This window comes from Solea senegalensis, linkage group LG3 (assembly GCF_019176455.1).
Source record: "Solea senegalensis isolate Sse05_10M linkage group LG3, IFAPA_SoseM_1, whole genome shotgun sequence".
NCBI lineage: Eukaryota > Metazoa > Chordata > Actinopteri > Pleuronectiformes > Soleidae > Solea > Solea senegalensis.
Genome location: NC_058023.1, coordinates 25,594,206 through 25,606,259, shown reverse-complemented (window position 1 = coordinate 25,606,259; position 12,054 = coordinate 25,594,206). Strand labels below are relative to the sequence as shown.

Genomic DNA, 12,054 nt, shown 5'->3' with positions numbered 1-12,054 from the left:
TTCGGTGGAGGACCATGGACATACATGCAATTCGCTTACCTGTTGGGACATTTTCTGACCCCAAATTGCGCACACATTCTCGCTAGGCTTGGAATGTATACAATGAAAGAGTCAATAAAAGTGTAATGTAATCAGTCCTTTGTGTCATCAAAAAACCATGAACCTGAGTAAAAGATTAATTTGTCATAGAAAAGGAAGAGAAACTAAACAATTTGAATACAGACCAGAAAAACTAAAATCATCTGATGGGGTTGTCCTTGATTTTTGGAAATATTATCATCCATTATTACAATAAAGTTTGTTTTTTTTGGGTTTTTTTTTAAAGAGGATAAAGAGAACAGATGATGACAATAGCTACAATATAATTTCCAGGTAGAAATGTCTAAACTGCAACACATTATGAGAGGAACTGAAACTACAAAAGGCAACCCCTTACAAATGTTCAATATTCTCCAACAAGGTCACAAAAAGATGTGCTTTGAACTTACTTAGCATGAAGGAGCGGGTCAAACGGTGGATGTTGTGCTCCATATACATGTTGAATGCTAAGGAAGTAAAGAAGAGCAAATGTCAATGGAGTGTGAGTTCACTTAAAACTGGCTGTCAAGTCAGCTACGTTAGCTTCCAATTATTCCAATATCCGATTAAACAGTGATAAGGCGTCTGTGAGCAATATAACTTGAAGCCCAGGTTGCTCTTCGATGTAAATATTTTACTATGCAATTAGTTTTAAATCTGTGAATTCGGTGTAGGTAAATAACTTCACTGTTAGCCACTGTTAGCAATGTAGCTCTTAGCTGGCAAACAGTATCAATGTGTAAAACTGTCTTAAAGCCTAATGGACCACAAACCTTAATATAATGCAAGAGGGGTCACCACTTAAGTAAACAGTGTGCAACACAACAGGACAGTCCGTGACAGCGAAAGTTGTGCTTGAAGCTCAACAGTGCAGCGTCAATGTAGTGAGGCTAACTACGCTAAGCTAGCCAGCAGGAGGGAACACGTCACTCACCTGCCAGGAACCTTAGCTGCGTTTCGCTTCCAGAACTGTTTCCTGTTTCCTTCACTCGACATTTTCACTCCGCGGCTCCGGACAGTCCCGAACACGAACACGCGAACGATGTCGTTGTCTGTGAAACACGAATTATGTGTTTATTTACACCACCTTCCCTCCACCAAAACTCAGAAAGCTGCCATGTTGATACTGTCTAATGGGTCAGCAAGCGCGCCTCTCATTGGCCGCGGCGAAACTTCCTCAGCGGCAGCCAATCATAAGTGCGTTCTGCTGTAAGGTGGCATGGGGAGAAGCTGACGTCGCTCCCCGCTGTATTTGCTATGTTGACAGAAAACCCATCAGCATCAGGACCACAGCAGTACGTTCTCATGTATGTATTTAAATGTATTTATACTTTGGTAACGTTTGGCTTGTTTACAGTTAAAAGATATTGTCATTCGTTTGTTGATATTGTCATGGCTATATATAATTATGTGGCGTGCACAGACATTTGAGAGGGCAGGGGCGAAAATTAAAAATGGCACCTACTGTGCACCAGTGTGGCAGGCACCACTAGTATATTATTCCCCACATTCTCACATTCACAACTATGTATACATATACAGGGACATTCTTTATGCATCTCTTCTATCACCAAGATGGGCATTTTCTATACAACACTGAATGTGGTTTCCTCTAAGCACACCCACACTGATTAGACAGTTAATTATTGCACACACCCAATAATGGAGAGACAGGACACACCAGAGATCATGAAACGAAATAAATAAGATGTCATAATGCACAATAACAGGCTGAAACATGAAGGAACCAGCACACACACATCTGTCTCTCTGTTCTCTCTGTTCAAGGAAATGTATATATGAACCTGATATATTTACCTTCAAGTCATGATCTGTCATTTGTGAGCAAACACACATGATCAGTACATGCAATTATTTGACTGCACTCACTATGGTAACAGCTGAATAGATGCAATGGGCATGTGATAACTCATCTCCTGTGAAACAAATATCGCAAATTGAAGTTGCAGCTGAAATTAGACCTTTCTATTGGTCCTGCATGGGAGAAGAATCATATTGCTAATGCCAATGTTTGCCTCATACTGATGGGTTGTGACAGCGTAATATAAATATTCACTACCTCGGTGTGAAAAGGTGGGGGAAGTAATTATTTGCTTTGAGTCATGAGTTACACAGCTGAGTTTGGTGATGAAATGTCTGTTTACCAAAATAGAAACAGGGACGGATCAAGACCTGTCAGTCCGTCGTCATGTTTTGCTGCCACAAATTGTATAATTTTGAAAAGTCTACAGTTATTTTATTGAAAAAGTAGGCATTAGTTTCAGGAACATAAGTGTAGAAGCATTTGGGAAGTTTCTCATATATAAAAAAGTCAGGTTTAAAGAAATCTTTAAAATGAAAGACTCAAAAAGTTTTGTTTTGTTTTTTTGCTCTGCATGTTTTTAGTCAAACGTCATTTAGTCATGTTTTTTAATCATTCATTGTAACCAACATGTATACATTATAATAAGATATGATATTATAACTTGATTATTGTGACTTTATTGTCACTGTGGGGAAATGTGTGCTGTGCAACTATTAAATGCTTCAATAATAAGTACTTTGTGACCAAGATGTATGATACATTATATCATACATCTCACATCTATCATCTATCACAATAAATATGATATTATAAATGTATTATTGTGACTTTCACTTTATTGTCACTGTAGGGAAATGTGTGCTGTGCAACTACTAAATTCTTCAGTAAGTACAGTAATATTAACAACATAAAAGTACCAATTACATTAATTAAGTCCACTTGCCTAATTTCTCAGTTGAAATAGGTATTTTTCTCCATATTTTAGAACACTAAGCCTGTTGTCATAAATAAACATGGCTATCTATTCGTTTATTTACACGCCATATTTGTCACAGAGCGCTGTATGACAGTCCATGTTGGAAAGCAAGCCTTGTCCATGCTTTGCCACGGAGTGAGTTATCTTGCTCATACACGATCTTTGTGTAAGGTCCTCTCTTCTGCTGACAGCTCAGTCTTGCTGTGACGGGACACCGGCACTTTTACTCAGCACACCGCCACGCGGATACGCGCAGTGCTGTGCCGAGCTGGGCCGTGATAAAGTTGTCATGAGAAGAAACTACAGGACTACAGGACATCGACTGAGCGCGTTGGAGTGACATTATGGAGAAAGAGCAGCCCCGGTTACTGTGCTCGAGGCTCTTCCTGAAGAACAGGCTGGTGGAAGTGGCTTTAAACCGGAGTGTGCTGGCTTGGAAGGAAACTGAGAAGAGCAGAAGACGGAGGTCAGGCTTCAGCAGTTTGTCTGACACAGGTAAGTCAGAGTGAATGGGTCCGAGAAAGAGCTGTGCTGACATTTAATGCACGTGTCATAAGTTATTAAAAGTAGTTTTTCAATTAAAGTGAAAACAAACATCCATAACAGGTCAACACATCATAAATACAATGCAATAAAGCTTATTATTTTCAGTAAATAAGTCGATTATTTGATTTTTTGTAGTTTTAAAACTGAAATATCTTTTGCAAAATGTTGTAAAATAAAAATCTAGGGCTTAAAAGTGGGGTGATTTTAAATTACAAAGGCTGCAATTTAATAAAATATCAGTTTTAATAAAAAACACTGAATCACTTTTTGGTAGCAATCATTACCTTGTCATTATTGCATTATAAAAGTCAATCATTTGATAGTATCTCATGTGAAAATTTGTAAATATGAATCTCAAGTCAAATTGCAATGTAATGGAAACGATGTTGATGATGATAAAGGTGCTCCAGGTTCCGCTTATGAAGACCTAAAATACATAACAGCAGTACACTGGAGCAATAGAATAAACAATTATATCAACTATATCAATGAATAATGTTCAATATTACTTATTCAGTTAAGTGAATAAGTAATGTGAAACCTCTGACCAGAGGGAAGCTCAAATTCACTTTGCAGTAAGCAGGGCTGAATGATTTAGGACGAAATATCGAGTTGCGATTTTTCTGAAAGATGTCGACACTTTTGTTTTGATTTGGGCAGAACTTTTTAAGTCAAGTTTCTGTTCAAAATTCGCCGTGTCACTAAATTTAAAACATGATAGAGCATTACCAACCCAAGGTTGAGAACTTAACAGGTATAAATTTGCATTGGCACCAGCACCAACTGCGAAATGAGTGAGTGAGTGAGAGTGTCTTGTATGCAGGAATGCTGTGTTGAACTGCAGCCAACCTTAGTTTTAAAGAGACAAAGTGTCCAAACCATGACACCAGGCTAGAAGATGAAACCACTTCAGTACAAGCGCGATAAAATAAGATCACCATGGTCTTGTCAATGTGCAAATACCACGGGCTCCTTAAACAAAAGAGCCACTGGTGCCTATTAAATATTTTGCCTGAGGTAATTATACCCATTGTCACTCATGCAAAAAAAAAAAAAAGTAATAGAAACCTGTCTGCCAATTCTGCTCTCCTTATCAGGACTGTGCACGTGTTGAGGGAGGAACAGTCAGGTCATGTAAACACTGTAGTTTGTGTCTGTTCACTGACAAGAGCAGGTCACAGTGGTGGAAAGTTCCCAGTCTGAGATAATTAGAAGGCTTTGTTTCTTACAAGCAAAAAGTACTAAAGGTTGACAGGTATCTGATACGGAATGTCTCCCATGAATTCACTCTACTTCTTTTTTTTCTTTTTTTCTTTAACTGACTTGTCCCTCAAAGCTGTCTGCCTCAGTGAGCTCCTTGAAACGCTTCCATTTGTTAAGTTTTGAGTTTTTATTCCAGAGAGTTTCTTCATGACTATAAAGGAGGTAAAATTTCCCCCAAACAGACATGATCCCAAAGCAGAAGGAGCTTGTTGGACTGACTCTTCAGAGGCTCAGACTCAGACATTTTTGCTTATACCTTATTTATCTTTCACTAATCTGAAAGCAGCTATGTATAACTCGGGCAAAACCTTTCACCAACCTTTTCCACCAAAAGTTCCAGGAACTTTCCCCAGAGAAGGGCTTTGTGAATCGTGTTTCCACCGCAGAGCTAAAAGCCCCCGGAAAGTCGGCTTTTATATCACTATTTTTTTATTTTTTTTTTGTAAAATGCAATGGTGATGATGTTGAGTTGAGGTTGAACAATGTTTTATAACACTGCTGTTCACAGGAACAGGATCCATGAAGGATGTGGTTGTCATCCAGGTTCTACAGTAATCTGTTTTTAGCTTCAATAAATGGGTGTGTTGATAATTCACGATAAGATATTCAATGCTGCAATTTACACCGACTTCCTAAAACCTTTTAAAAGTGCTCCCTCCTGAACTCGGACTTTAAAGCTGAAACGCTTTGACCTTTATTTCTCATTGTGATTTAATTTATTGCAATAGCAAAACGCCATGTTTATATTAGCCTTTTGCTACAGCAATGCAGTTTTCATGGAGAAATGACATGTCTTTATTTTAACGGTATGATAACGTCGTGCGCATACTTCCTCTGTCTCCTCACTTTCAAACAAAGTGATTAAGATTCCTTCTCATGAGACGGTGTCATGATAAGCGCTCTTGCAGGGTGACAGGGTTACTTATTATGGCACAAGAAAAACACCGGCTCTGAGGAAAAGTACCAGCATGCTTATCTGTGTCTACTGTTATGTCTTTACAACAGTGACCAAATATAGTCTTGGAGCAAATGGTCTGTTGCGTCAAGAGTTTCTGAAATGGTTCCCTTGGAGTAATTTCTGCGGTGTCGTGTTTATTGACAGCAGTGCAACTTAATCCAGGCCGGGGTCCCATCAAAGTAGAGAGACTCCCTACATGCACCAGATTAATGGTCTGTATTTCAGGTTGTGAATGCTGTTGTTGAGCGGCGCTCCAAATTTTAGTCCATTCCACCCTACCCTCAATTCCACCCTTCCACACAAAAAAAACCCCCACTTAATCCAGGCACCCATGTAACCTCTCGAGGCTAATGTTTGTTCATCTAGATGAGGTCCCCGGTCTGCAATTACTGTACCACGTCGAGTGGTGTGATTACTGCTGGCACTGCACACTTGAGTTTAAGCCTGGCCATTGACCTTCCTCAAAGTGGTATCAAGTGCCCTATAATAACCTGCCATAAAGACCTTCATTTATTGAGTCAATGTTCAACGCAGCCACATCAGAATCCCCTGCAGTGATGATTGTGACAAGAACAGGTCCGTTTACCCTCATGATAGGGCTCAAAGAAAAAGTGTTTGCCAGTAATAAATATTTAATGACTTTGGATAAAAGAAAAAAGAAAAAAAGAAAAGTGATGTTGTCACCTTTAATTTAAAGAAAACCAAATGTGCTGAAACAAGCTAAAGAGGCTAAGTGTGTTTACCTTTCTCTAGTGTGGTCTTTGAGCAGATGGTCAATCCAGTGTAATTAATCAGTGACTGATGTAAAGACAGGGGCAGGTCTTTGGACCTAATTAAAGGAGAAATTCTCTACTCCTGGACTCCATGTATCGTACATGTTGACGACTTACATCATCGACTGCTCCAACACTCCACACTTCCCCATTGGCATGGTTATGTCTGTGTCTGTGTGTGTGTGTTTACCTTGGATTTGGAGCAGTAAAACCTCACAGCTGTCAGTGGTGATATAAATTACCTTGAGGTACAGAGTGTCTGAGTGCATACAAAAGCTAAAAATACAAATGGAGTAAGTCAGTAGCGGGATGGAATGTTTCTCTTTGTGCTTACCATGAAAATTTCCAATTTATTTAGCTGAAATTGAAAAGTAAACATAATCAAGCTGCGTTATTGGGAGAAGTGCAATTGTAAAGTAGGAGATGAAGAGAAACTTTGTATTTTAGCCGACTCAAAGTCGACAGGTTGCCCTCAGTCTGTATTTCCAGTTTCTGCCCAACATCAAACTGATGCAGAAGTCCCATAAATGTCAAGAGGAATTGCCATGAGAGGTAAACATCAATCTGGCCTTGATGTTTTGGCTTGCGCCACATAACGTATGTTACTGCTTGACATTTAAGTGGATTTGGTGGAGTCTGAGAATCAGATGTGTTCTGCAGAGCACATGACCGGGTACCCAAGTCGGGAGTGTTATTTTTCTCACTCTCACAGACAGTCCAATCAATGGGACGGCGGAGACCTCTGAGTCTAGAGAATGGGGGAAAAATCTTGAACAAATCACGGCATATGCTTTGCAGAGCGTCTCCCCTTTCCTCCAAATCACTTTACTTAGTGAGGAGAGAGCTTCCTCGGGCCCTCTAAGCCTGGATATCTCTCTTGGCCTTAGGGTGTTAAGATATTTGCCCTACTACAAAGTAAAACTGGAAACAGACCTAAGGCCTTACAAAATCACTTATAGTATAGTGACACTAGAGGTTTTGGAAAACGTGGTGGAATCAGTGACACAGAATTCCCCTTAAAAAAAAAAAACAGATATATTACACTGAATGGGTTGCACTGGTTAAAAAGGCAAAGTCGTCAATACAGGCATTATCCTCCAGTGCTCACACAAAAAAAATCATCTCATCGTCTGGCCAAAGTGACTTAATAATGGCCACAGCCTTTGCTTAAGCCACACTGCTAGGATGGAAACCATCCAACAGTTTTTCTTCCGAAAAAGCAAGGTTACAGAAAGGAAGTCTGCAACGTGATGTTCTGTCAACTGCTACTTTTGGCTTGGGCAGTGAACAAGCAGTTTCACGGCACCTCCTGTGACTGTTCTCCTGTTTTTACATCCACCTTGTCTGTCCTCTCTTCTCCATCTGCTTGCCTAAGCATCGGCTTAACAGAATCACTATGCTTGGGAGAAATCCAAGTCTTGTCTGACAGCTCGCTGCCATGTTTACCGAGGCAGATCTGTGCTTTGTAATCTAAAGCTGGGAGCTCAATGCACAGCCTCCCTGTCTGTGTATTCAGAGATGGCTACAGAGGGAAGGAGAGATACAGAGGAATTGTTGGTGAGGGGGTAAAGTGTGTGGGTTGCTGCTTTATTGTATTTATTTACCTGTGGCTTAGTTCAGATTCGTACCTCAAAACTAAAAAACTAAAACTAATAACTGTTAGCAATGAGTCAAATATGTGTAACGCTTCACTATTGTCTTCATGGTCAGCCATCCACCGCGTTTATTTTGGATGAACCGCAGTACAACAAAGATCTCGCTTCCACTTAAACGCAGCATGGCGGCAAAAATTCTTTATTATTTTTAGTTTGACTGCCGAACAACATTCACAGTTCTATCACACCCTCAGCATAAAGTCTTATCTTCTCTCTTGCACCTGCGTCACACGTCACAAGATGTAGAAGCAAAACAAGAATGACATAAACACAACAAATATAGTGTGGGAACACCAAAGCGTGCAAAGCATTTCCTCAAGCTTGCACTGGCTTGTCCTCTAACACGTTGTCGCTGCCAAACCACAGTAACAATAAAGGGATTACATATTGATTCACTGAGGGGAGGGAAGGGTGCAGAGGACAACAGCAGAATGTAAAAATGATGACAGCTTGTTGTTGTCGGAGGAGTAGAAGCAGATGAAGGGCAGGTGCTGCGCTGTCACAGATGCGCACAGAAATAGAATCTCCCGAGCAAACATGACTGTACGAGATAAACCGAGGTAATGATCAGTCATCTCCGAATCGACAAGACTCTCCCATTTTTCCATCTGCACTGATGATGGCTCAGGTTCGGTCACACTTCAACACCCACAACAAACCATCTAGGGCGTGACGAGGAATTCGCAGACATTATGTCGACGTGTGCAAAAGAAACCAGTATGTTAAGAGGAATCCTGCAAGGTGGCATGCCGCCCTGTTGTATGAAAGCAGTACGAGTCATGATTCCACTCCAAACATTATCGCATGTACACGTTGAACCATCATAACATCACCAAGTCATTGGGATTCACTTTCAAATACTGTCTCTAAAGTTGGTTACATAAGGTCATCACCAGCATAAATACTGGCTGAGTTCTATTCAGCTTCCTCACTTTCACTGTTCATTAGGACTGAAATAATTATTTGATCAATCAATTACTAAATGAAAGTCTTTGCACACCGGACGTGTTGCAAATATACGGGACAAAAGTAAAGTTCCATTTCAACTGCCTTCCACATGTCTTGTAATTGTTTTATAGTTATTTTTTATTAAAAAGAACGGGGGTTTTAGAAACAAACTGTATGTCATCAACAACACTGGTTCTGATCAGTTAGCTGTGAATTTGTCGACTGTACGTCGTCAATAACACTCGTGTTGATTGGTTAGCTGTGAATTTTCCGTCATCACAACAAGTTAACTGTGAATTTGTATCAACAACACTGGTTCTGAGCTGTGAAAATAATCCGTCAATAATCAGTTAACTGTGAATTTGTCAACTGATCAACAACACTGGTTCTGATCAGTTAACTGTGAATTTGTCAACTGTATGTCATCAACAACACTGGTTCTGATCAGTTAGCTGTGAATTTGTCGACTGTACGTCGTCAATAACACTCATTCTGATTGGTTAGCTGTGAATTCGTCGACTGTACGTCGTCAATAACACTCGTTCTGATTGGTTAGCTGTGAATTCGTCAGGAAAAGAAGGCTTAGGAAAGTCGACCACGACCCAAAAATATAGCAGTTGCAATATACCTCGGCCGAAGTGAATGCTGTGTCGATTGGACACAAATATTTTCAAACATGCAAAGGCCTTTAATCATCAACTAATTTGATAATCCGTTTGAGGGTGTTTTTTTTTTTTTATTATTAAAACAAGTCTTGATTTTTCAGTTTCTTAAATGTGAATATTTTCTGGTGTCTTTGCTCCATATAACAAAGAAATCATTAAACCTGAAAACAGTTTGGTTTGTGGACAAAACAAGACATTTGAGAACATCAATCGTTGCCAGGTTTGAAAATCACTGATCAACATTTTTCCATGACCAAGCAATTACTTGAGAATAATCGTCAGATTATACAATTATGAAAATAATTAGTTTGTTGCAGCCCGACTGTTCATAGGGGCTCACTGTCACATTTTCCAGAGCTATTGTTAATGTAATCAGTCCCACCAGTGCTTTTCCTGCTCATAATGTGTGCTGAGCAAAGGGCCCATTGTCTAAAAACTTTGCACCATGGAGACTATTGTGCTCCTTGCAGTGATTCTTGTGAACCATTTGAAGAGTCAATCAAAAAGTTGAACAAGTTCAACTTGGGTTCATGATCAAACTGCAGCCAAGTGCCTGTGTGTTTTTGTCCACTTTTTTATTTTACTTCATTTTTTGAGAACGGGAAAAAGCCACAAGGACCTTGCAATAATTACAATAAAGATCCTGACTCTGACAACATGCACCATTGGCCAGCTGTAATGAGCGGTCTTGAAAAAAAAAAGGGGAAATTAATTCAAAGGAGTGGAAGCTATCGTTACTCACTGGACTTTGCTGTATACTGAACATCAAACTGGTTCACACCAGTATTCACAGGCATTGAATATGTTTCTTGATATGTCTCCACTTGTTAGGAACGGTGAATACACTGCTTGGCCCCAAATGCACGAGACAGGAGACACGACGAATGATTCCAGAGTGTTTATTTTCCTCAATCAAAATCACGTCTTTACAGAAGGAGAAACTAAACTAGACTATACGGTTTCACTCTAATGAGAGCGGTTTGACTACAAAGAGGACCCGACAATGCAGAGGAGACAGATCACGGTTTAACAAGGTTTATTGCTGATGCAGCTGTGCCGGGAAATGGTGAGAGCCCAGGGTGAGAGTCAGTGAGTGGGGGAATGCTGGATGGATCAGACTCACGATGGGGAATAGGGACAGGGGAGGTTCCAACGGCCAAGATGGGTTGTGGTGAATCCGCAGCTTTCAGGGAAGCAGGAGACGTGGCGACCTGAAGCAGAATAACACCAGTAAATATTCCAGAAGTCAGAGTTTCAGATATCACTGAAGAAATCATAAGCGTTACCACTGGTAGAGCAAAAACAATCTGACGCTGGTGACTGGGACGGCAAAGGCTTAAGAAGCCTCCTGATTGCTCATCAGGAGCAGGTGAGGATGAGCTGCCGCAGGTGTTGCTGATCACCAGCGTCATCAGTGGAAGTAGGTCAGCCACGCCTCCTGTAGAGAGGGGAGAGAGATTGAGAGAGCAGCACGGAGGAAAATAACAAAGAATAATAGCAGTGGAGGAGAGTGGGATCGTGACATACTTGACAAAATCAAAATCACAACTTGACTAGACTTGGCTCTTGGGCTCAGACGTGTTCTCTTGGACACATAAACAACGCAATGACAAGGGAACTGGGGACACTTATAGAGGAGAAGGAATCAAGGGCAGGTGCGAGTGATTACTAAAGGATCACCAGGTGAAGTGCATGAGGGAATTAGGGGAGATGTGTCAAAACAACTGAGGAAACTACGCGACAGGAAGACATGACATTTACCAAAATAAAAGGGGTAGTGGAAATCAAACCCACACCAAAAGTGACATGAAGTTAACGTGATTTTAAACCTACACTAACACAATAACTAAACTAAACAAAACAACTAACAGACTTCGCTGCAGACAAGCCCACGTGACCAATATGTCAACAGCTGACAGTGGTACGGCTTTTGTTTTGTTTTTGTTGTTGTGTTTTCCTTAACGATGATTCTCTGGCAAAAACATGTCCATCCTGTTTATGACACGGTATAGATTTTAACCACTGCCTTTCATAACTCCGTTCCAAGGCCCAAGGCGTAGATGAGAAATGGGATTGGGCCTCGACGCAGTGGTGGGAAGCCTGCGAGGGATCATGTGAAATCGCCCTTTCGAAAAGTGAAAATAAAATGAAAAGAATGTTGTCAAACAAAGCAACATTTTTGTCTCACTTGGGGTACACAGTATTACTCTTTAAAGAAGAAAAATCCAGGGGTATTCTAGTGTAACATATAGGTTTCCACCGAGCTACAAACGTCTGCGCACCTAAGGTACAACACACTTCTTCCTTTATTGTGTGTGCATGACCGCCACAGTGAACAGCAGCTCTGTACTGAATTACAGCTGGATT

The 12,054-nt window shown here is 40.5% G+C and overlaps 2 protein-coding genes and 1 long non-coding RNA gene across 4 annotated transcripts in view; 1 reads left to right on the top strand and 2 right to left on the bottom strand.

Moving 5' to 3' along the window:
- Window positions 1-1,207, bottom strand: part of tbc1d22a (TBC1 domain family, member 22a) — a 118,684-nt gene extending 117,477 nt beyond the window's left edge. For both annotated transcript variants that reach the window (XM_044021724.1, XM_044021723.1), the window contains exons 1-2: window positions 1,013-1,207; window positions 489-545 (exon numbers count right to left, since the gene is read on the bottom strand). In XM_044021724.1, the coding sequence (XP_043877659.1) occupies window positions 489-545; window positions 1,013-1,074 (119 nt within the window). In that variant the 5' untranslated portion in view covers window positions 1,075-1,207. The remainder of the gene's footprint in view (window positions 1-488; window positions 546-1,012) is intronic.
- A 125-nt stretch (window positions 1,208-1,332) lies between these two features.
- Window positions 1,333-12,054, top strand: part of cerk (ceramide kinase) — a 40,564-nt gene continuing 29,842 nt past the window's right edge. The window contains exons 1-2 of the mRNA XM_044021470.1: window positions 1,333-1,385; window positions 3,071-3,374. Of these exons, the coding sequence (XP_043877405.1) occupies window positions 3,224-3,374 (151 nt within the window). The 5' untranslated portion in view covers window positions 1,333-1,385; window positions 3,071-3,223. The remainder of the gene's footprint in view (window positions 1,386-3,070; window positions 3,375-12,054) is intronic.
- On the bottom strand, window positions 10,571-11,379 carry LOC122766533. The gene is made up of 2 exons (XR_006360086.1): window positions 10,974-11,379; window positions 10,571-10,898 (listed from the first exon to the last, which is right to left on the bottom strand). It is a non-coding gene; the product is annotated as an uncharacterized LOC122766533 (long non-coding RNA).